This window comes from Cyrtonyx montezumae, unplaced genomic scaffold (genome assembly GCF_038088225.1).
Source record: "Cyrtonyx montezumae isolate F1298 unplaced genomic scaffold, pur_monq_1.0 scaffold_0, whole genome shotgun sequence".
NCBI lineage: Eukaryota > Metazoa > Chordata > Aves > Galliformes > Odontophoridae > Cyrtonyx > Cyrtonyx montezumae.
In genome coordinates this window covers 55,640,153-55,665,941 of record NW_027071824.1, presented here as the reverse complement: position 1 = coordinate 55,665,941, position 25,789 = coordinate 55,640,153, and the positions used below count along the sequence as shown (strand labels likewise).

At 34.7% G+C, this 25,789-nt stretch overlaps 1 protein-coding gene across 2 annotated transcripts in view; it reads right to left on the bottom strand.

Annotated features, from left to right (window-relative positions):
* Window positions 1-25,789, bottom strand: part of ASCC3 (activating signal cointegrator 1 complex subunit 3) — a 263,322-nt gene that overhangs the window by 29,184 nt on the left and 208,349 nt on the right. The window contains exons 33-37 of one of the 2 annotated variants that reach the window (XM_065735658.1): window positions 24,211-24,343; window positions 21,468-21,593; window positions 11,364-11,475; window positions 10,972-11,106; window positions 8,769-8,880 (exon numbers count right to left, since the gene is read on the bottom strand). In XM_065735658.1, coding sequence (XP_065591730.1) covers window positions 8,851-8,880; window positions 10,972-11,106; window positions 11,364-11,475; window positions 21,468-21,593; window positions 24,211-24,343 — 536 coding nt within the window. In that variant the 3' untranslated portion in view covers window positions 8,769-8,850. Of the gene's footprint in view, window positions 1-8,768; window positions 8,881-10,971; window positions 11,107-11,363; window positions 11,476-21,467; window positions 21,594-24,210; window positions 24,344-25,789 lie in introns of those variants that run through there. The other variant, XM_065735653.1, reaches the window with a different exon arrangement.

Here is a 25,789-nt window from a genome sequence, read left to right as displayed (position 1 = left end):
AATATAGTTGGTTTACCAAATGGGAAAAAAAACCTCAACCCTTATAGAACCATTTTGTTACAGAAACATTTCCTTTTTAAATTGTGTGGTTTACTAAAACATATTAAAACAAGGAACGAATTCATGATTTTCAATAAGCCTTAACTCTCAAAATCCATATTACATGAAGTTTATGATCACAATCATAATTTAGGGCTACCTCGTGGGCCAATTCTAATGAAAAAACATTCTTACAATAACATTCATTATTCCCCCAAATGTGTAGGTACTTTCATAGTATTACACACACATTATTCATATCATTCATAAAGATGGCTCTAGTTCACTCTCAGGATTTAAAGTCAGTAAGCTTGGAACACTTGACAATTTAAGATAAAATAAATGCAGAAGTAGAACAAAGGAGAACAAATATAAGAGGAAACATCTGAAACTGGTATAGAATACATTATCCACCTAGAATAAGTTACTTTGACGATAGCAAATAAATATAAATTGAATGGTATAAATTCTATTTATAAGGTGAATTATAGCGATGTGAGAGAATTATTACATTTTATCACTGGAAATGGTATATTCGAGATTTTCAGCTCTCCAAGATGCCTGACTTTTTCTATTACTTTTCATGAGAATGCTTTGAACTCGCACATTCTGAATGCATTATTATCATTCCTTTATTTTTACTTTTATTTTTACTTTTATTTTTATATCTAGATGGGACAGTGACACACAACTTTCTTCCCATGTAATCTCAAATCATATTATGGGAAATACGTAAAAACAACTGGTTTTGGTTGTATTGAAATTTCTACAGTAATACTGCTTTTCAGAACATGAATTCAGTAACATGTGAAATCAAAAATGGGAAAATCTCTGACTATATTCAAAAGTCTAATCGCTATGAGTTCCATTTGGATGTCTGTCCACATTTTGAAGCTGAGTTTTGGCTGAATTACCTGGCTTAAATACTGACTGAGATGATGACAGCAATAAAAAGTCTAACTACAAATATTGGCATGTAACTTTCCCCGGGAAAATGATCAGTCATTTTTCATCTTTGGCTTTCGATTCTCCATTGGGATCTCCAATGCAGAGCCCAGACCCTGGGAAGAAGTTAACAGAGCTCTGCATTAAGTTAATGCAGCTCCACATGGAGACAGGGATAAGAGTTTCTAATTCTTAATGTGAAATGGGGCCCATACATTCTGTATATGTTAATGGCAAGTTGTAAAAGCTCTGCGTGTTGAGAACTGGATTTCAGATCTGCTGACCTGTGGCAGCTCCCCTAGTGGGGAAGCACAAATGTACACTGCTGCATTTTTGTTCTGGATTAAGGTCCAGAAATGGACTACTATGTGATCAGAGACAAAAGGGAATAAGAAGTTCACAGGCATGAATACCTGTCATCATGTGGTGAAATGACTAGTGGCCTCTGCTCAAGAGAGGCTCAAGCTCAGACTAATATAGTAGAACAATATGAACTGGCAGAAATACATGAGAAACTTGGAAGGTGCCTACATACAAAATGTCTTTCTGATGAGCCAATGCTACTAGTTTCATTTTGAGCAGTGAAACTTAATAAATAAAAGTAGTTTAATGTAACAATAATAATAATAAAAACTGTAACAGGAAGTGACAGCTGCTGTAAATTTTAATAACCGTCATTCCCTGCTGATAAAAACTGTCACATCACTTAGTAGAACTATCTGGATCATCAGTCTTGAAAATCTGACCTGACATTTTGAAGAACTCAAGCTACAAGGTACTGCAGAGACAGAATTTGATAATTACAGGTGTGTGAAAGAAGGACAATCACTAAATCTAACAAACATATAAACTATCTGCCAGCATTTTAGTACGCTTGATTTGAGGATGTTCTACCAAAATTTGTCATGAATGACCAGAGTTTGGATAAAGGGAATAATATGTTAAAAAGGGCCTTGCACCACATATGACCTTACCAGAACATTCCTTTACCCCAATGGGATGTACCAGGCATTACTATGACAGATCTAACCCTTTCTGGATGGCAAGTGATAATTTTCTCAATGATCTTCACTGCAGAAAGATTTGTGAGAACACTGAAAACTCAGTTTACCTACACAGACTTATACTACATCTGTTCTACCTGTAAATACAGACTTCCAACTGAAGCTAGAGCTATATTTACAAAAAAAAAAAAAAAAAAAAAAAACAGAAAAGAAAAGAAAAGAGAAAAGGAAAGATGTTTGATGATTAAAAGAGTTGCACATATTTTCCCTCTGGTGTAAAGTTTCGGGAACTCCTTTCTAAAGACAAAGAAAACAGAGATTTTCAGTACCAGATGTCTTGGAAGATCCCATTTGGGTTTGAGCTACTTAAATTTGCAATCATGTATTTATACATCTAACAGAGCTTCTGTTTCCCCTAGAATCTGAAAATTAACTAGCTTTGTAGCATCTTCCTTGATCTGCCACCCGTGCCCTGAGGATTAGAGACTCCACCTGAGCTTGTTTTACAAGCATAACAGAAAAAATTAATCTCTGCTGGCAGCGATCCCACTGGGATACTGATGAATAATGATATCCCTCTCTTGCTGCCCTCTCAGTCCACTAGAAAAGCCACTCTAACCCAGCAACGTGGAAACTGCTGAAACCATTCCAGCTGTGGATTAGCAGGCAGTCAAGCATCCATCTGTTCTGTGTGAATCAAGAGAAAGCAAACACACATTCTTATAGCTGAAGAAGTATTCAAAATTAGCATCTTATATGACTGAATATAGTAAATATTAAGACAATCATATACAGAACGAAAAAACAACCTATTATCTACATACCTTGCTTTGTTTACATTTGCATTAAAAAAAGTTTGAATTAATCTAATTAACCTACAGAACACTGTGCAATCAATGATTTCATAAGTTTAAAATGAAATTTCTTAATATTGAATATACCAGTCGTACCCACAAAATATTTTTCAGGTATACATGTATATACACACCAAAAATATAACCAAATATCATAGCATGTGCCCTCACACTGACAAGAAAAGGACTGAAGAGACCTGTTGTGAAAGGGATTTTAGCCATTTTAATACCTTTTAAGGTGAGAGAGAAATATGTTTGCTTTTTGAAAACTAGTTGTTTGAATAATCTCTGATGTCTTACTAGACTCTTCCAGAGGAAGACAGAGAGAAAAGGGAATAAAATTTTTAAATTAAGTTGTATTTAAGCATTGTCCCAGATAAAAGTACTTAGAAATGTGCATAATTTCAGTTTTCACAGTTAGGATAATAATAGTATATCAGATTGGGAAGCAGCAATGCATTAGTATTTTTTTTTACTTTCGTACAAAAGTATGAAACTTTTGGGAAAAAAAAAAAGGTACATAGTAGAAAACCTGCACTGTTTTCTAAAAAAATGCTGACTGCTGTACCAAATTTACAGAAAAGTATATCACTTTTTTCAAATGCTAAGAAAAGTTTTGTCATTTTGATAGGGAAAGACATCTCTGCAGTTTCTTCAAGCATTGCTGGGAGCAAAAGCTACCTAAGTAATTGGGAAATAAAACACTTGTAAATACTAGGGACTCCAAGCTACCTAAGTAATTGGGAAATAAAACACTTGTAAATACTAGGGACTCCATATGAGACTAATTTCTAATCTGTAATAATACATAACATCAAGATTTAAAACCAAATTCAACTTTCTGAAGCCAGGCAGGTCCCATCAGAAAAAGAAGAAAAAGAAAAGAACGAGACAAGGAAAGAATCTAAATGTAAATACAGAAAATACAAGTGACAGATACTTCATTAAGGACCACTCAATAATCCTCTTATGTCCTTTTTTTATTTTCAAACTACTATGTAAAAGACACATTCTATACTGTATACCAATCTTGTATGATGTAACTGTTTCAGCTCCTTATCCAGAAGTTTCTGTTCCTATCAGAGAACAGGCTACAACAGGAAATTCATTTCCTTAACAGTTTTACAAGTTAGTGCAGAAACCTCTTTGCCAACAGAGCTCACATTTCTTTGCTCACACATCTCTTTGCTCTTCTTTGCTCACACATCTCTTAGCTCACATTTGTGAGCATTTTAACAGCAGTCAGTAAGGCTGAGTTACTGTCACTAACTGCACTGATTTCTGTGAAAACAAATTCATTAGCAATGTAACTATTGTAATTTATACTGTAACAACGTAATTCTAGTAAAATGGAAACCAGTAACTAGAGACCAGTAAAATAGAGAAGTAAATAAGTATAATAAATTGGTGTGCAGTTGAATTGCCTGTAGCTCTAAGTACTATGCAGCTAAACCACGCTTGCTATCACTGAACTTGCACAGCAGCAAATACACACCAAAGCAAGTACTGATTCACCACATATGGCAGCCAATGTTCACATCCGCAGTACAAGACCAGCAGAGAACTCACAACTCTACCCTAGCAGACAGAAGTGCTGTAACTTCCTGGCTCACCAAAACAGCAAATGTGTGCTTTGTTGCTATAGCTGCAACTGTAGCTACTGAGAAAGGAATTAATTCCCCATTTTTCTGTCAATAACAGTTACTACTGCAGCTGTTTGAAACAGTCTGAACCTACCAGCTCTCATTATCATAGCTATATACACTTCTACAAGTTTTTCTGTTGCATGCTGCACTGCAACAACAACAAAACCAAATTAGATATAATAAGAAATCAAAGACACTATATTATTTTTAAGATAACGGTTGTTGTCCCCAAGCCTGGTTGGATATGAACTCAAAGGTTTCTGATATGTACCTTTAAAATAGGTTTTAACTTGTGTGAGTATTGATTCAGTTTTTCAGAATGGCAAGTAACGACAAAAACTGAATTAAGATGATTAGAGGAGAAAGAAAAGAGATTTGTTAATCAGAAAGTCATGTGTGGAGATGGGATATATTTTCTGGTTTTGAATGCAATTCCTTCTTACTGATGCTGTAAAAATGCAAGACTTATACCATATTCAGTTAGTTGCCAGTGGTGGGAACTGTCATTTTGATTTACTAAGTGATTGTGCTTTTCTAGGAAGGAGGGCAGCATACAATGTTTTCAAACTGAAAATCAAAAAATCACTTGAAAAGAGAAAAATAAGAAACTTTTGTGTCATTCTGTTACGAAAGTGATTATATTCAAGTACAACACATTCAAAACTGCTCCACCTACTGGGACTATGAAAAAAAAATCAAAACAAATTTCACTATTTCTTCTAAATAAGACACGTTAGGAATACACTGGATAAGGAGAAATAAGGAGAAAGTGAAATTTAGATGGCATTAGAATTCACTACAGCGTTTTGTGCTATTATCATGAAACCAAACACAATTTTCTAACTATTTTATTTAACACAGTTATACTCCTTGGATGTTCTACACGCACAAGTACCGAAGCATAGATGTTTTTAAGTATTAAAATGCAGACAATACAGGCTGTATAAAGATTATGTATGTGGTCCTGTTTGCGATAAAATTTATACAATTGAACAGCCCTAGGCAGGATTTCATTGTAAATAAATATTTAATATCTTTATTGTAAATAGAATTTATTTATTGTAAATAAATATTTAATGGCTAGAGGTAACAGTTTTCTACTGTTATCAGAAGTCATGCTAAATGTCTGAGGCCCATTCCTGGTTGTACTGTGGCCACTGTTGTCATGCTCATATTACTAATAATACATAATATATGTGAAATCAAATACATAAGTTGTCTAAAAGTTAGAATGGAACATAACCGCCTTTCGTTTTGATATAAACTCTGTGATGAAATATTTATATTCTTGACAATTACATACCATATTTAAAAAGATCACTGTAATGAATATAGTCCTACTGTTCTTTTATGCCATAAGAAATAAAAATCATTATCACATAAACAATATATATGTGTTCACATAAACAACAATATATGTTCAATGTAACATATATGTAAAAGATAAAATGACTGACAGAAAAAATGATCTATTTTTTTTTTTCTGAAAAGGTTCATAGAGTAGAAAAAACAGATTTATATAGTATGTAAAAAAAATGCAAAATCAATGTCTCTGCCATGGCTTACAGAGTAGTATTACATGAGCTTGCTCTTGGACAATGTTTTTGTAATTTACTAATGTGTCATGGCATCCAACTGAAAACTAGTTCCAACACAGTTCATCACTGAGTCAAAAACCTTTGTGGTTTGTATGGTTTTATTGGTATTCCACATCATAACATCATGTAGTACACTGGGAGTTGAAGAGTTGCTCCAGTTCTGTGCACCATCGATAGTTCTGGGTACACCAGTGTTAGAAGAGAAGAAGAACGATGTACCCCAGATGACTTTGCACTACTTTGTGTTTTATCATATGGCTACCCAGATGGAAAGATAAAAACTGTTCATGTGTCAAGAGACACCTCTCTCTTTTTCACTTTTGGCTCTTCCCACCAGCGTGTGTGCTCCATAGTTGTCTTGCCTTCAGCATTAGAGTAAGGCCTTCAGTTTTTGGACACGCTCCCTCTCATTTTATTTGATTATTTGCTTCAATTCTAATTATATTGTGCTATTTTGCATTCTGATACCTTATTTAGTAAATTAGCTTTATTCCTCAGATCATTGGTGCTGTTTTGTTTTTAGGCCCATCTCCCTACCCTTTCTTTCTCCCCTTTTCCCTTTCCTTGGTTGGGGTTCCATGAGTCCCCCCTCCCCATTCGTCATGGAATCGTGCTGAACCAGCCTGGAAACCACTGACAGCATGGTATGAACAGAAATTACAAAGTATTTGCTTAATACATAAGAACATTAGCCAGATAATCAGGTAAGAGTAGCAATAAAACTGAAGCTGTTGGATCTAACCAACATAGTTCTAAATCCATAACCAAGGCAGACGTCCTTTTTTCAAAATACAACAAACCACATTTGATTAAAAAAAAAATTGTGCTGATTCCTACTTTAGTAAAGGAAATAACAAAAATTTCTACTAAGAATCTCCCATTGAATTTCATCTTGATTTCTGTTTTAATGCCTGCACCTAACTTTTAGAATAAGAGGAGATGGTCTTCATGTACCTCTGGGGACACTGGCCTGCCAGTCATAATTCATGAACACTTTCCCTTCATAGATTCATAGGTTCATTAGGTTGGAAAGGACCTACAAGATCATCTAGTCCAACCATCCTCCTATCACTATCCCTACCCAACTACTAAATCAAATCCCTTAGCACCTCATCTAAACGCTTCTTGAACAGCGCTAGGGATGGTGCCTCAACCACCTCCCTAGGCAGGCCATTCCAGTGCCTGACCACTCTTTCAGAGAAAAAATGTTTCCTCAGGTCTAATCTAAATCTTCCCCGGTGCAACTTGTGTCCATTCCCTCTCATCCTGTCGTTATTTATCAGGGAGAAGAGGCCCACCCCCTCCTCACCACAACCCCCCTTCAGGAAGTGGTAGAGTGCAATAAGGTCTCCTCTGAGCCTCCTCTTCTCCAGACTAAACAATCCCAGCTCCCTCAGCCGCTCCTCATAAGCCGCTCCTCATATCTGTGCTCCAGACCCCTCACCAGTTTTGTTACCCTTCTCTGAACACGCTCCAGGGCCTCAGTAACACTTAATTCAAGAAGCACCATAACTCAGCAACGATAAGATAACTACTACTACTGCTATCTAAGACTACTACATTTAGATTACAACCACCTGAAGCACAGCTAGGAAAGTTTTATAGAAAACTCTACAGAAAAGCACTAAAGATTTTTTCTCAGAAAAATTACTGGCAATTACTCAGTGCAAGCCAGTTACAAATGTAAATGAATCTGAACACTGCCTGCAAACCTGAAACAGGTTAAACATGAGAACAGGTTTACTGAAAGACAGAAAGAGGTAAGAGAAGGGTACCTGCATCAGTTATTACTGACTTTATAATTCTAAAATGACTGCAGGGTAGTTGCCATGGGCCACTTCCCTGTTTATGAAAACAAATTATCAAGACCCAACCACAATGAAAAAGAATCAACACATTTGATCTCACAAAACACTACCAGATGACCAAATGAAAAGATAAATTAAAGATAGAGAAAAGAATGGACACTAGGGAAGACTATGAATGGCGTTGACTACTAAATGGAAACAAATCTTACCATCAAGTGACTTTCTTGAGAAACTCATCAGTAGTGGAAACAGAATGACTCAAAACTGTTTTCCTGTGACAATTCATCCCTATGCAACCCATAATTCTCTCATTAGCATTACAGGATAACAATCTGAAACTCAAAATCTCTTAATCACACTCAGATTAAAGCCTTTAATGTGATCATAATTTTCTGAATTCTTGAATGCAATTTTACTTTTTTTCCTGGATTTGTTTTAAACAAACTGTTGCTCCTGTTCAAGGTACACAATGACAATTCAGGAAAAAAAATCCACAATGTCTAGATTTTCTTTGCTACAGTTGGACACTCTTGCCTTCTCCTGTATATGATATATACGATATATACTGGTAAATGTCTAAAGGTTTGCAAGATTAGGAGCAATGCCATATATCATAGCCACAAAATCCTGCAACTGTATCTGAGAAATGCTTTGGAGAGTTATTTTTAAACAATACAATCCAAAATTCAAAACTTTTAAATTGAATGATAATCGGAATAGTCACAATCATAACCATGTTTTGCAACTAGAAGCCTTTTTCACTATAACTACAGCTTTCAGTTCCAGCATCATTAAGAGATTCTTCAAATTACTTTTTAAATATCCTTTTCCCCTAGGATTTTCACTTATACCTAATTAGACTACTTACCCCATGCCATGTAATTCCCCATTGCCAAAACTGCTAAATGCTTCAATGAGAAGGAGGAGGGCACCAGTGGAGCAAGGCAGATGTAATGTCATTGGTTAACAATAGAGGTGTGAAGCAACTGCCGTAATTATAAAACTCATTAATTCACAGTGTTTAGTGGAAAAAAAAAATCCTTGGCAATAACTCTGCTGAAACGGCAATTCTTTTCAGCACAACATCAAATAGAAAAAAAAAAACCCTTTCAATTTACACCTTTAACAAGAACGAACAGTAATTCCAGTAGTAATTATGAAAATCAACATCTGCATAAAAAGGAAAAACTGTCAGCTATAATGGCATCCAGTATTCACAAATGCTTGTCATCTTTCAAATCGACACATTTGGCATGCTTGGCCCCTGTATGATTTTTAGTTTCATTCCTCTTAAGATTGTAAATAGACAATTCATAAGATTACTTTTCCAGAAAAACAAAACAAAAACCAACAAACAAGAACGTAGAAAGAACTACTACATTTTGCACTTTACAATTTCTTCCTAACACTAGGGTCTTGGGTACTGTCTGCAGTATTAGCTATTTTTCTTTGTGCTTCACAGACATAAACTTTTTAGACGGACGAGGAGCCCTGGCATAAGACAGACATCGCTAAGATCTGCTTGTATCATTCATCTTCTCTATGCTACTCATTAGCTTAGACAGTGTCATGAAACATCCCTCCATATCTGCTAATCCTATTCTCTAGCTTCCCTCTCCAAATATTTCCAAAAGAAAAAAAAAAAAACCCAACTTTCTATGTGTAGACAATTTTCTCTAGGGAGAAAAAGATACTTTAAATAAAGACAGCAGCTGGAGTAAAGCCCTTACATTAAATACTGAATATTATATTATTCAACTTATGATCCCTGTGGGTATTTCTTTTTAAAATTTCAGTTATTTTAAATATAGAATATACATGAGTCACGGAAGACTACCATTCTGAATTGAGTATACACTGCATGTTATTTCATAGAATTTACAATGTTTTCTGACAACAGAAGAACAGATACTGCCAGGTCAGTGACAGTAACTCCCTATTTAGGCTGTCTAACACTTTCCATTACAAAAGATTACTGTGGCCTTTATTTCTGAGCTGTAACACTCTGACTGTTTGCAGCAGGTGATTTAAATTTGTCAGGAAGAAATCTTTGTACTAGAAAAGAGGCTTTCCTAGTGTCATAAAATGCTGATTGGGTTTTTTATGATGTAAACTGTTGAATAGCACTATTTTTATTTTTCTCTGCTTCTATTTCTCCTCTGAAAAGTTCTGGCAGCGTGTCAAAACAATAAATATAGAAGTAATAAACATAAATGGGACTCCTGACTTTAAGGTCAACATTTGGAAATATGGTTATTAAAGAATTTGGGCCACTAGTATAAAATATATAACACAGAAGAGACTTTAATCATATATGGTTTTCCATGATAGCGATGTGGTACTTTTTCCTTCTAAATATGTGCTTGAAATAGAAGATTTTGTAGCTATAAAAGAGTAAATTTTTAAAAATAAGTAAAATATGTAAAAAACATGTATTACCTGTCATCATGTGTAGTCATTTTTTAATATAATATATATGTCATTTATGACGACATGTAATACTATCACACTATACTATACTTTTTATCTCTGAATTTGCACCCTGAGACCTTTTGCCTTGCACTGCACTTCTTTACAAACAGTTACAAGAATAACCATTTGAGCTGGCATATTGCAGAGAAAGACTTCAGGAAATGTGAGGTGCTTGGGAGACTGTAAAGAAAGCATTTTGTGATACGGATCTTCTTCAAATGTCTCCAAATTTATAAAAAGCTGCTCTATCTTCTAGATTGCCCCAGAGCAAAGTTGGGCTCTGGTACAAATAAGGGATGATGATACACAGTTATTACTCTGGGATTTCAGTACCCACCCTAACTTAAACAAATACTGGATTTGTACATATTTTGAAGATTACAAATGGACAGAAAAGAAATAGACAACTCATTCAACTAAGCACATGAAACATAAAAAATGATTATTTATATAACTCAATACAATGACAACAACAACAAAAAAAGAAATTACAAATCACAGAAGAAAGGCTTTTCTTAATTTTAGGATGTTTCTTCATACACTTGTAAATATCTTTAAGAGTCGTGAATTACATATGCATAAATTAAGAAAATATCATCACTTACAGTCAGAATTAAGAGCAATTCTTCAACACTGCTTTCAGGTTTCAGCTGATCTTTGAACATCCCAATAGTTGGATGCTTCAGATAGTAATAGGAAGCAATGCGGCCGTATGTGAGAGGTTCAATACTGCGGTTATCCTGTTAGGAGAGTAATCAAATATACATATTTCTTACATAGTTCAATGTCCACAGTAATATATTTTAAGACTACTTTATAGGAGAGTGCAGTAAAAATGGTTTAGCATCATAACTTAGCAGCCAACCTGATTGAGCTGACTTTTCAATTCAGTCTTAGAAATAGCTCCAGAGAGAAACTAAGCCTTCAAATAAGGAGCATGTATTAAGTTGTTCCCAATTTCTAGGAACATGTATCTTAGTACACACATTGGTCTTACCTCCCCAATTTCAATACAGTAGGAGCATTCCAAATCAAAGAGGGATTTCTCAACAAGGCTTGAGAGGTATTTGTTCATAGTGTCATGGCTCACATTGTCCAAGTTATAGTAACTGGAAGAATTGAAAACAGATGCATCATGCAAGTACTTATATCACACTGAAAATGTTAAACAACATATTGTTGGAAAAACTTAACAAGGCTGTATAATACATACACACGCTTGGAACAACAAGCATGCACATTAAACAATTACACACAGAACTATTACCTGATACAGTCTAACAGGAAATTCATGGTTCTTATATGGATTGTGTGAATAACCAAAATAATAGTAACATGTACATACAGAAAAACAGTTATTTATCTATTTCTTAGTAGGAAGGTTGATATAAACAGAACTGGACTGGCTACATTTTATTTGTGGGAAGATCTTCTTCATCGCATATGTTTAATTTCCTGATTATGTAAGTTTGAAAACAAATAAGCAAACATTTTAAATAAATAAGAAAACCCGCCCAAGATAGCAAATGTTCTTATATTCTACAACTCTGAAAATAAAAGCTGGACATATAGTGACAGCTCTTGAAAAAGTAAACTTACACAAATCCAAATGCTAATATTTGTTTTATATTTCTGTGTTATTTTATTACCAAAGTTAAAATCACTTAATAACTAACACTATGGAATTGAGTATTTGTCAGTGTGTTTATTTCACAGATTCTTTTGCAAGTAGAAAACATCTGGGTAAACTATATGTACTAACAGTGTTTCTTTGCTATCTGTATTAAGGAAAAAAGTTTACAAAGCATGTTAAAACATTCATAGTGTATAAGAAAGATAAAGTCACTGAAGTCAGTGCACCTTAAGTAGAACTTAAGATATATTTTAAGATTTCTTACTCACACAAACTAGCACAATTTCAGGGAGAACTTTTACCCTGGAATCCACAGATAGAAATGTAACAAGAGGGTTAGATTCAACAAAGGCATAAATTTTAAAAGTAACTTTTATACTCAAACTGAAACTGAGCACACTAAGAAAGTTTCAAAATACTGAATTTAAGAGATATAAGCACATTCTGCAATTTCAAAGGTGAGAAAAAAACAAAAACAAAACAAAACAATGATCTATCGGGTTATTAAAAAGCACAGTAAAAAAGCTTGTCTCCGTTCATTTAATTCTGGATATTACTGTCACTCAAACAGATGACTGAGATTGCTGCAATACTGAAAGATGCTCCTTTGTTCCTACTGGCTGCTTTTCTAAACGTCCTACTGTTTCCACTGTGCACTCAGCATCCCCACTGGAAACAAGGCCACATGCTGTAATGAAGATTAGGTTCTTTCAGTGTTATTTTGTGCATGTGTACAACAGGCTGTGTGTTGAGATTAATTTCAGCTGATTTTACATAGTTACATCTAAACCTGAGTTAGTCTTTTTAACTCTCCTTACTGTCAGTGGAGAGAAGCATGCATTTAGAGAATGCTATTCATTTGAGGTATTTCAGATTTCTGCTGTAGGATAAGGTGAAATGTGACCACTGACCGAAAAAGGGAGTTTAGATAATCAATTCAGCTGTTGATGCTGTATTTGGGGCAGAAGAATCCCATTCTTTGATTTAAGCTCTACTCTCCTTACCGTAATGCTGCTTTTAGCAAATTTCAGAAGATGGACCTGTGATTTAAGTACCAGAAGTACCCTTCCATGACTGTTTTTTAATATAATCTAGTAAGCAATATTATTTACTCAAACAGACTTTAACATTTCTTTACCTAATTTTGGGATAGCACTAGCATAACTGAAATAAAACTGAAATAAAACTGTATGCTAAATAGCAATACAGTTATTTCTGTTTGTTTGTTTGTTTGTTTTCCTTTGTTGTTAATCGTAAATTATGGGGTTAATTCACTGAATGTTCACTTATAATTGAATAAAGTTGGAGTAAAACACTACAACCATGAAGAAAATGATTAAAAATCTGTTCTGCGGAGACAGTCAGTTACGTGAGGCAGCAAACTCTAGATTTGGCTGTGGAGTATTCATATTCAGCTCCATGGTATTTTATATCAGTTCATGATAAGATGATCTTAAATATTTAAATCACAGCTGCTGTTCAAAACAAAACAAAAAAGTAACTATATTGACTAAGATCTTTTATATGATAAACAACCACACATTACTGACCTTACGCAAGTAAAATTAATTTGCAGCAAAAGGAATTATTTCCAGCAACTTAATTTTCATTAAAGTCATGAATTCTACTGACGTAAAACAGCAATGATATAAAAAGGTCACCTTCTTCCAGTGACATTTTAGCAAAAAAACATAATTTCTGTTTATTTATAGAAATTTCTCTGTATCATTTTGTTTACCATCTGAAAACAATCCAAGCAAGTTAACTACATACATTGTTTATGGGTATAAAAAGATTTTCTATTTTATTGGTGCAAACCACTAAAGATTCATTGGTATTTTTCTCCAAATTGAATCTAGCACTACTTAAATGTCTAATTAAGGCACTTTGTTGTCGTGATATTACAGACTTCCATTGTACTACTTCAGCAGTATTATTTGCAGTATCATAACACTGATGATGAATACTGACAAAATTAGGGAAGAAGGATATAAGCAATACAATGAAATTATTTTTTAAGATTGTAATTCAATCTTGAATTACAATCCCAAATTGACACTAACTCAAGGAGATTTAATCTTGCAGTTTAATTTTCAATACTATTCTCTGAAGACTTAATGACAGAATGCATTATAAAGCCATTTAAAAGTATATGAATTTAAAATTTGCAGATTTTCGGTAAATTATTGTCAGAGATGTAAATATCTAGCCGCCTAGTGCAAACAAAACAATGTGAAGAAAAATCTTAATTATTTGTAATCTTGAATGATATGGTACCGCTGTGTTTTAACTACTATCTATAACAGGGTAAATATATTTTTGAGCGCATCCACAGGAGCTTCTTGATCATTCAGCACAATTTCCCTTAATAAAAGAGCAGAGCCATTCATCTAGAAAAACTATGTTAAAATCATTAGCAAAAAGAGAGGCATTGTGTAGACATTAGATGGTATTTTGAATGCACTGCCATAAAAGCAAGTAGAATTTTACATGTTGGTATGCTCCAAACATAAAAACTGCTTTGTATGTAAGTTCCTCTAGGAAGCTATATTACCTAACTATTTAATTACAGATAAAGAATAAAAACAATGCAGTTTCATGCTCACTGCATTGAATCATCTAGTCATTATTTTCCCTTTGCTATAAACAGACAGCCTACCTTTTTATCAGCACACCATTTCATTTATTTCACAGTGAAACCCAGTTTCACAATAATTGACTTGTCAGAAGCTCTAATTTATGAGGCTGGGCTCTGTAAGCCTTCTCCTATATTGGACTCAACCTGCACACAAGCAGGGTTGAATATTTACAATGCTGTTAACAGGTGCTGAGTTGTTTAATGATTCTAATAGCCAGAAGCGTACTGAGAAAGCCAGCGGGATCACAATTACAGGCTGTTTGAACACAACAATTACTCGTCCCCTGAGAGGTGTGAAAGTCAAAGGCAGTTTTATCCTAACAACATCTAGCACATGGGCTAGACAGGCTAACTTCCATTAGTAGTCCATTGGGAAAAAGCAATAACAAACCCCTAGGTATCATAAGAATTTACAAAGTATGTAAAATTTAAACAATCAAAAACTCCTATAAAATAATATATTTAAAAATCCCAAACCCTGTAAAGCTTAGTAAGAACAACAAACCATGAAACATAAACTTATTTCTCTAACCTAAGGAAGTGTGGAATTTCATCAGCTGAAAAAGATAGAGAGACATGCAGGAACATAAAATGTAGATGAAGTTACACAAAACATTTAGGACTTAATGTGAATAGTGGCAATCATTTCCTGTTTAGCTTATGTAAACCTGACCTGAGATCTCTCTGGGAAATTTTTCATCGGCCTTGAAATGATCCTGCTAAAACTGTCAATGCTGTGAAGTCATTTGTTACAGCACCATGTTTTTTATGTTCAGATTATACGGTAATAATGGGGACACACATAATGAAAATCAGTGGCAGAGTCAACCAAAAATATTAAAAAAAGAAACTCGCTAGTTGGAAGGCCGTTGGAAACAAAAGCATGAAAGACTGCATTCACTTGACTTCCAGAATGTGCACTTGCTGATGTTTTACAGTCCTGAAAGATGAATTTGATTATGAATAAGCATAGAAGAAGCACAGACAGTTGCTTTCAACTGTTAATCTCTATCTGTATTTTAATTGTACACATTAATTTATTACATTCATACATTTGCTTATGCCAGGTATGAAGAATGCTTTGTCAGACACTCCTCTATCTTTAATTAGTTTTTAGTATTTCATTCACATTACCTCTGGCAGGAGGTACCAACACATCAGTGCTTCTAATTAAAATATTTACAAGAGTCACCTTCCAAAAGTCATTTGTAAGATAAGAAACCAGAGGTAACAGGTACATGCAAATTTGCTTACATATTGATTAAGAATTTCTTTCTTCTATAATATAGGCAGATAGATAATTTGTCCAGGAAAATCATATCCAAGAGCAATAAGACAATTACATTAATTCACTTTCAGAATGGGAAGATCTCCTGAGCCTTGTGTTCTTACAGAACCAAAGCAGGTTGGGCAATTAGGAGGTGGACCCATCAGTCCAAGGCTTCCCAGTCTGGGAGAATCAGAACTTCATTTGCATGAATAGTTTGGTAAAAGCCAACTACCTTCTTACAGTTTTCACATCACTATGACTCCATTTAAAAGAACAAACTCTTGTTATGTCCATAATAACGCTTACAGCTGTATTATTTATGAAGGGAAGTACATACACATACACAAAGGTTAAGTGTTACTGTGAAAGGGAGAATCCAAGCTAAGAAATATCAGTTTAGAAACTCCAAATACGGACATAGGTAATTCTTATATTCACCTTTTGATCTTATGTCCTTCGTAGCTACTGCTAAACTTTTTCATCTTTTCTTAGCATCTTAGTTAATTAAACTTTCATCAGTAATCTACCTTCTGATAGAATACCAAACAAGTTCTAAAAGTCTGTGCTTTTTGTCCCTGGATTCTATACAATTATTCTACTCTGTTTGACTGACTGATTTCACTTTTATACCAAAAACTATTACAGAACAATGTTAACCATCATTTTTCTTATGCTGTTTTATTAACACTGGAAGGGTTGCTCCAAAATTAGTGCCTCCTATTTCATTATGTTGTCCCATGACATCAGAGGAAAATACTGGTGGTATGGCAGTAGAAGTTGAACCTTCCCACCAAAACTCCATTACACTTCGTTGCCGTGCAACTGATGGCAACAGAGTGCATGAAGGAAAGATGTGGCATTGATTTTCTCCATGTGTAAAAAAACTGCATCCATCAATCCTCATTGACAGTTGTTGAATATTTAAGGAGAACAAACAGTAGATGTCTGCACAGTGAGGTGGTGGGTAATGTGTTTCAACAGTGGCGTCAGCGATGTGAAAGACAAGCCATGTTGTGAATGGACATGCACAACTGTCATACCAGAAAATGAAGAGTGTCTCAATCACCACATCTACATGAATCAGCAGATTATGGCAAGGGAACTTCACACAGAACTGAATATTGGCTTCAATGCATTAGAAATGATGGCATCAACATTGAAATATTGCAAAGTTTGAGCCAGGTGGTTCCCAAAAAATGCCCAAACAGGAGCTGAAAGAACACTGTAGACAAGTTTGTCCGGACCTATTGAAGCAATACAAGGCTGAGGATGATAGTTTCCTGGATGGATACTTTCCATCGTTATGGAGATGAGGTGTGGTGTCACCACTACTAGCCAGAATCAAAACAGCAGTCCATGGAGTGGCGACATGAATTCCCCAATGAAGAAAAAGTTGAAGATATAGCTCTCATCAGATAAAATAACGTGCACTGCCTTTTTGGGTAGGAAAGAGATGATCCTTCTGGACTTCCTGAAACCCAGACAAATAATGAACTCTGATCGCTACATCACAATGTTGACTAAGCTGAAGGAGTCAACATCCGGAGTGAGGCCAGAGAAGACAGTCTTTCTGCTGAAACAGATCAACACCAGGCTTCTTAACACTTTGAATACCAAGGAGCGCATTGCCAATCTTGGCTGGACTGTCATATCACATAGTCCAGATTTGGTGCTTTATGATTTCCTCTGATTGAGCCAATGAAAAATTGATTGCATGGGCAATATTTTCCTAGCAACAAAGACATCATAACAGCTGTGAATATGTCAGTTCCACTGGTGCAGATTTCTACGAATGTAGCATACAGGCTCTTGTTCATTGCTGGTGAGAATGTATAGCTAATGTTAAGAAGTCATGTTTTGCAGCTAAGAATTTGCTTTTTTCAGTGTTATTATGCTCCTCATATCTACTGCAGTTTTCACGGAAATAAATAGGAGGCATTAATTTTGGAGCATCATGTATTGGGCAAACTCATCTAATTATACAGAGAAAAGAAAATTTAAAGTAAAATATAAATGTGTGATTACAGATAACAGCATCAGGCTGAGATAGCTTAATTTAATTATTGTTTATGATACGTTCTTCTGCTATCTAAGTAAAAGACTGAGACAAAGTGAAAAACATTTGTAATAACTGCCAGTTAATATTTTTTTCATGTTGTCAGAAGGAATTTACCTAGAAAATTAATTTAGCAAGTGTGTATGTATGCATACACACACATAAAAATACATAAAACCCCACACATTTTAAGAGTGGTATGATGTATGTTCTCAGAACATCAAAAAATTAACATTCCAGATGAAAGCTGATTCTGCCCAGCTTTACATATGTTGTAAATTTCTATTTCCCTTTTACTGCATGTGTATCTGGAAAATATAACCTGGTTTACAGAAAATGTTTCCCATAGCAATTTCTCTTTTGTAGAAAGTTGCAGATTATTATCTTTTATAAGGGTAAAAGAATGAAACAGTCAAGGAATTCCAGACAAGGAAAGATCTGCCTAAGTCTTCAGTCTGCTAGCTGTGACAGATGAGCCTCTCGAAATAACCCCTTTCAAAGAAAAAGACTTAGTTGATCAGTCTTTAAACATGATCTTGACTAAGTAGAGAACATAAAGGTTTAAGTTGTATGTGGAGAGAACACATAATAGTTCTTGACTGAAATAGTACAGAAATTTAGACTTAAACTACAAATTCAAAAATCATCTTTTGAACGTGAGTAAGCATGTGGCTACTCAGCATGCCACTGACGGAAACTAGCACTCAGCTACTCCACTGCCCCAAATCAACAGCTCAACTATTCCTCTTAACTATACAGATAAAAAACATTTCATGGATTGCAGGATACAGAGACTAATCAGATATTAAAATCAAAAGTTTGATGAAAAAAAAGTGTTGGAACATGCAAAGTTTTTTTTTTTTTTTTTTTAACAACACTATTTATAAAGGTGTTATTACAAGACTGACGAAGTATCCTGTGTGCTGCAAAGAAACATCTAAATTATTTACATCTTGAGAAGAAACCGGGCAACTTAGAGCAAAAGGGCATGTCATACTTTGATCTTTATCTCAGTGTAAAAGTAGACTGAATTATTATTTAAATAATAATTTAATATTTAACACGAAATAATTTAATTATTTAAATAATAATTCAAATTACTTAGATTGTAACTAAGGCACTTTATGGTACTGGTTTGGAATAGAATGATCCTAGATTTGTTTATGCACCTTTAATATACAAGCTTAAACTGGCAGTAAATAAGATTATAAATCTTCTGCATATTACCTAAGACCATTATTTTGGAGATTTACAGCATCACATGCAATGCCTTTCATGCCAAAGAATCCCAAGGCAATTTACCAAACATGCATATGGGAATTACTTATTTACCACTAAGGTACAGTCAGTCACCTGCTGGCTGGAAAATAACTGTTGTTTCATGATGGAGAGAATGTCAACAAAATTGCTTCAGGGCAGGACATGATAAAGAACACTGTATCAAGTGACACTGAGCAGCTACTGTGTAAGTACCCAAAACAAAATGTAGCTGCTGAGAAAAAATAACCTCCTAAACCTCTGAACTATTAAAGAGCACAAATAGCACCTGTCTGGTATTATCAAGTATTTCATATGTTCATTTATGGCACAGTAAACACCATTACTGCACTGCAATTTACCAGAAGTTATCTTAACCAGCACCGACTTCATAAAACTCTGGAGTTTTCTTTTGATGTATCTCATTCAAAGACTGATTCAATTAAAATACTGCGTATAGCATGTATGTCCAGGAATGCTACTAACTGGCAAGTTTAGTAAATTTGGATGAAACTTTTTAGTAATTATTAACACATCAAAGAAAAGAAAAATGTGCACATCCATTGCTTTTGCGCTTGGTATCCAGAATTGACCTCTCTGGCAGAGTCAATAAAGCCCTTCATTTTTGTCTCTGCATGACTGAGTACTAAAGGAATGCTGAGTACTTCTGTGTGGATCAGACACCGGGGAAAGCAGAAAAACTTGAGAACTGTTCCAGCCTGGTTGTGTGGTGTTCCAATTAAAGACACCAAATTCATTAGAAAATTCACTTTGACTCCTATCCTGCCATGATGGACATGGCTAGTCAAGATTTGTTCAGTTTTTCTTCCTCTACAATGGCCTTGCTGCCCATTAAGAAATAACGGGTTTGATTTTCACCATTTTCGTAGAACACCCCTTGTATAGCACAACCAGAATAGCACAAATAGTTACTGTGATAACTTCACATTTAACTTCTGTAACACTACACATTAACGAACCTGCTGGGGAAAAAAATGGTCTTTAGTGAACAGATCAAATCCATTTCAGTGGGAACCCTCTTTTACCATGGGAGAACTTGTCTATTTGATCATACTACATTCACCTATGGGTCACGTTTTGTCTTAAAATAGTACCTACCATAGATAGGTACAAACCAACACTTATGTAGAGCAATGCAATAGTAAGACATTTTAAAATAACATCACTTATCCTTTATACAAAAAGAGAAAATACAGTTTTCAACATTAGTCGTGGTTTGGATCACAGCTTTACTTTCATCTAACCTAGGTGAAAAGAGAATTTAGCTGTTTGTCCCTCTCAGACAGAAACATCTTACACTAACAAAATGAATAAATGTATGTTCTAACACTGCATTTTAGATTTCCCAAGAAGATTAGATGGAAATTCTGTTCTGTGGGAGATTCTCAGAACAGAGTTAGGTGAATTCAAAACTAATGAAGACTGAAAAAAGAATTAAAGGGAGTTATTGTTTTGGCTTTTATCACTGAAAGTTCCAGCATCAGTTGCCTGTAAAGAACCCAACTGAAAATTCACCCAAGCAGTACAGCAGCAGCATGATTTCAGAAATACAATACTCTAGAATACATCAAGAAATGCCTAATTCTTTATTTGCCACATTATTTTGGTGGGTGAATGATCACATGACATATACCATACTATTTAGCCAAAACAATGTTGTGGCAAAGGCAGTCCTAGTTGCTGGAACAGCTCAGAATGATCTGCATACCAGCTGGAACAAGGCAGGATGATATCAATCATGGAAAATATTGCACACATGGTTTCACCAGGAACCCCTACTGAAAGTAAACTTTATCACAGACAAACAGCTGATAGCTATTCTCTTATTTCTTAGCAAAATTCAATATTCATAGATTTTCTAGTGAAAACTGGGCATAACATATCAATGTGGTAGCCAAAAAAAAAAAAAAAAAAAGTAACACATTATAAACAGTATCTAAAAGAATGTGATAATCTGCAGTTTTATCTTAGGGATGCTGAAATAGCCCTCTCAATAATGCTATTTTATAGTTGTTACTAAACTGTAACATGAGTTATCTGCCAAAAATGCATTTATATTTAGAGAAAAAAAATGTGCACACAAGTTTTATTCCATGTGTGGCCAGTAATGCTCCTACACTAGAGACTGCTAACTACTCTAGGCTCCAACAGCAGCAGGATCACCTCTGGATCAACTCTACCCTCAAGCTACCTTTAGATGAAATTGCATTTGTATTTTATACTCACGTTGGGTTCATTATAAGTCGTCGGAAGAAATAAGTCCAAGTGATATAATCCATTGCATCCTGCTTAGAAGTAATAGTTCCAGCAGCAATTTCAGCATTCAAGTGGTCAGCCAGCACGTCTAACAAGCTGAAGAACAGGAAACAAGCGGATTTTGCTAACTTTACAATCACCGAGACAGGTAATAAATATAGCTTGTAGACTTGTGCATTAAAAGGTTTATTACTTTAAATCAGAAAATATTACATATTTATTTTCCAGTGAAAGAGGGGAAGAGAAGAAGGGAAGATGGGATGTAATTGCAAGGTCAGTCATCTTTTTTACATGATATTGGTATGAAGCTCAAATTATTTTTTGATTGGACCAAGAATGCACATGTTTAAGTAATTCATGGAATGCATTCAGATGGAGTTACTCAGTGATAACTTCTGAATACTGTATGTTGACCATATGATCATGTTGGTTTAATCCAACAGAAAATCATACAGAAAGACAAACAGGAAATGAAACAGTGGCAATAGCTTATCTAATACCTGGCAGATACTTGAGAGGCTATTAAAATTACATCAAAAATGCTAGCCCAGATTTTTCCTCTTCTTCATTGAATGTGGGGAGAAAACAAACAAGGAAACAAACCTGGTTTTACCCAAAAAGGCCTAAACTCAAACACAGAAGAGCAAATACAGTTTAAAATGATTCTTGCAGAGTAAAATACTATTTTAGTTTCATTAAATGGAACAAAGACCTTCACTTGGGTATCTAATGAGATCCTGCCTGGCTGTAGTTCAGTCATGGAATGGTAAATATCTTTAAAGATTAGCCTGATTTTTCCTGTATTATAATCCTTTTACTTTTCTTACTGTTCTTTTCCTATTGCCAAAAGCAAACAATAATTAGGTATGAGTGCTGTATTTCAAACCCATGACCAGTGAGAGCAAAAGGCCTGTCATACAAGTTGTATACTCAAGAATTATAACTAATGCACAGACAATCAGTTTCAGAAAAATCGGTAATTAAAAAAATCTGAAATTTAATTTTAAACATTGGAAGTACTACACAGAGCTGATAAATCTGCTCTCTGGTAGAAGATTAGAAAGCATTCCAAAACTAAAATACTTCAAAAAAAAACCCTCCAAAGTTCATCTTTGAAGCTATGAAGCTCTTCAAGTATCTTTGATGATGATAAAAGTGCAGAACAACAACTCTCTGAGCCAATCAGATCACATCCTATGCATAACTTAATGAGGTTACCATTAACATGTGAATCTTCATCTGAGAGTTCATCAAGTAATGTTTTTCATATAGTGAAGGATATCAAACTGCTGATATTAATAAATATATAAACACAAAATGACCTACTAGAATAATGGAATAGTTACAGTATTCCAAACAGGAACAAGATGTGACTGTTACACTGAAGATATTATTTCATTGGAATGGCCTGCCTAGGGAGGTGGTTGAGGCACCATCCCTAGCGCTGTTCAAGAAGCGTTTAGATGAGGTGCTGAGGGATTTGATTTAGTAGTTGGGTAGGGATAGTGGTAGGAGGATGGTTGGACTAGATGATCTTGTAGGTCCTTTCCAACCTTATGAACCTATGAACCTATGAATCATTATCTACAAACAGTGCTTACTTGCTTATGAGAAGATTTCCTGGTTTATTCTAGTGCCTTACAGTCTGGATATATAATGAACTGTTAAATCATGCTACTCTTCTGACTAACGAGCTATTATTTTGAAGAAGTTCAACTCCTAGCTTTTTGTGACAAGTGCATACACATCTTTATGTAGTAAGTATGTATGTAGTAAGTATGGCTTGGCTTCCTAGGGAAATGAAATGCATGCTTCCACATATTTTCTTTGCAAAAAAATTATCAAAGACCCTCTGTGCAGCACAGAATTAACCTTGAAATACACCTGTCCATTTCAACTACATTTCACAGGTAGATCAGCACTTTCAAACCCTTGCAAATTTCCTGATCAGACAGACATCCAACTAATGTTGAGGGACTATAGGAGAAAAATACTGTGAATTCCTTGTTGCTGAGAAAAGTTTTCATTAATGCTCATGCTTAAAAAGAAGTCTAAGAATTTATCCATGGAACATGCATGCATAGGAGATCTGTTTAATTGTTTTTGCTTTTTCTTGAGTAACTGTTATAAATACAAGAATCAAGGCATAGGTTACTTTCTGCTGGACAGAAAACTCAGCTATGTTCAGAGAGGCAGCAAAATGATGTTTTTTCTATGTTTTCTGACAAAAATCATGTAATTCAGAAGCTAAAGGTATGTGGTAAAATTTAGCAATCATTTACACTAAGCACACTTCCTTTTGATCTGAGATTTTTAAGAATGTGTGATATCTAAAACTGTACACATTTCCTAGGTGAAAAGTGCTAGAAAGCCACCTATTGGGTTTGTTATTTTTCACATTAGAAATACACATTACAGAGAGAGTTGTGAGATCACACACAATTGTCCTGCACACTTGCCTTGAAGAACAGTTTATTAAGAACCAGAAGCAGAGAAGCATCGGTAGAATTATCAAGAAATGAACTAAATCGTTCAACAATGCTTCAAGACTCGTGGAAGAAAGGATAGAAGGATACTTTTTTTTTTAAATCATTTTACTCTAGAACTCTGATATTCAGAAGATATTCAACACAAGGATATTTTACTTTTCTGTATACTTCATGTCTACTACTGTTGACAGTTTGATTAGCTTTTCTGATTGCTTCAGCTTTACCTGGACTCCACTGGGAAAGGTTCATAAAGGAATTTTTTGTAGAAGTCTTTCTTTATATCATGAACTAGAATTACAGCTTTGCCTTGGTCATCAAATTGCGGTCTGCCTGCACGTCCCATCATCTGAAGTACATCTGCCAACGAAACAATAATGTATAAAACAAATGTACTGGAATAAAATGTAGAAATAAACATATTTATTTCTTTATAACGTGTAATGAAAGATTTTTTAAAAAATTATTTCTTTGGCCTTACATGACCTATTGGTTTTGACATAGCTTTTTTTTTCTTTTTCTCCTATCTCATATACATTTATGATGAATCTTTTTCTGGCAGAGACTGTCTTCTTGCACACTTGAAGACCACCCACTGCTATAGTATCCAGGCCTACATCTAATACAAGTTCATCCTTTTCTCCCTCCATTTCACATCCAACCATCATCTGATATCATGAAATTAATGGTAAGAGAACTTGTGAGGCCTATAACAGCAACTGTATATAATTTCCTAAATTTCTAGTAGTTGACTCCACTATAATAGATGTTCCCTGTACAAGCCTTTCTGCTGTATACAATTTCCCTGGTTTTTAATTTGTTAGAGGAAAAGAATGGTAAAGACAAATTCTGACTGTTGACAGCTATGATATTTGCTACTCCAACTTCAGGAAAAAATGTATTTGTTACAAGCACTGGAGTACAGTGTGTTTCACATCACATGTTGTCCCTGGATCACAATATACAAATTTTGAAGCAGGTAATGTTAAAGATTACGTACACCACTCTACCTCCAAATACTACTTTGTTAGTGATTTCTAGAAACAGTTATTAGTTTGAACAAAACATACTCAACTTGCTATCAGTATAGGTATGCTTATCATTTATCTGTGTCTTTTCATAATCTGAGAAATGCATCAGTACAGAATTTTCTTTGTCTCTCTCAGCAGAGCTCTGATTCCTTTCTGGTGCCTCCGGTAGTTAAATTTGAACAAGCAATGGGAATTAGCTCGAAAGTAAATTTTATATCTTTATGTTAAAACTTAAGTTTTGTGTATTCTCAGCGAAATCTGTCATACCTGCAGGATATGTAGTTTGCAAAACCTGGCATTGTAAAAAAGAATTTATTTAGCCTCAGAAGCGAAGAAAGCTTTCTGGCCCAGTGGTCATCTGTTTATTGCGGTTGAAAAAGGAAAGCCAGAATGAACAGACAAAGGGATGGACGATTGGAAAAATAGCTGATGATGATAAACAGAAATTTGCAGTAACACACTTTCATTTGTTATACACAAAAACTACATTAGGCACCATTTTTTTTTAACATCAGTTTTCTAATTTTGTAAACTTAGAAGCAACATGAAATACAAAATGCAAATGGTTTGAAAATTATATTTTGGAATAGGTGTATGTACAGGGGAAGATGAAACAACTTGGTATTCTAACATGGTGAATTAAATTCTGCATAATACCACATAGAAAATGGATTTACCAAAAAAAAAAAAAAGTCAGGATATGACTTTTGCCAATGTTCTCCTACATAATGAACCCAAACCCATGTTTATTCTACTGGCTATATGCAACTTGGCT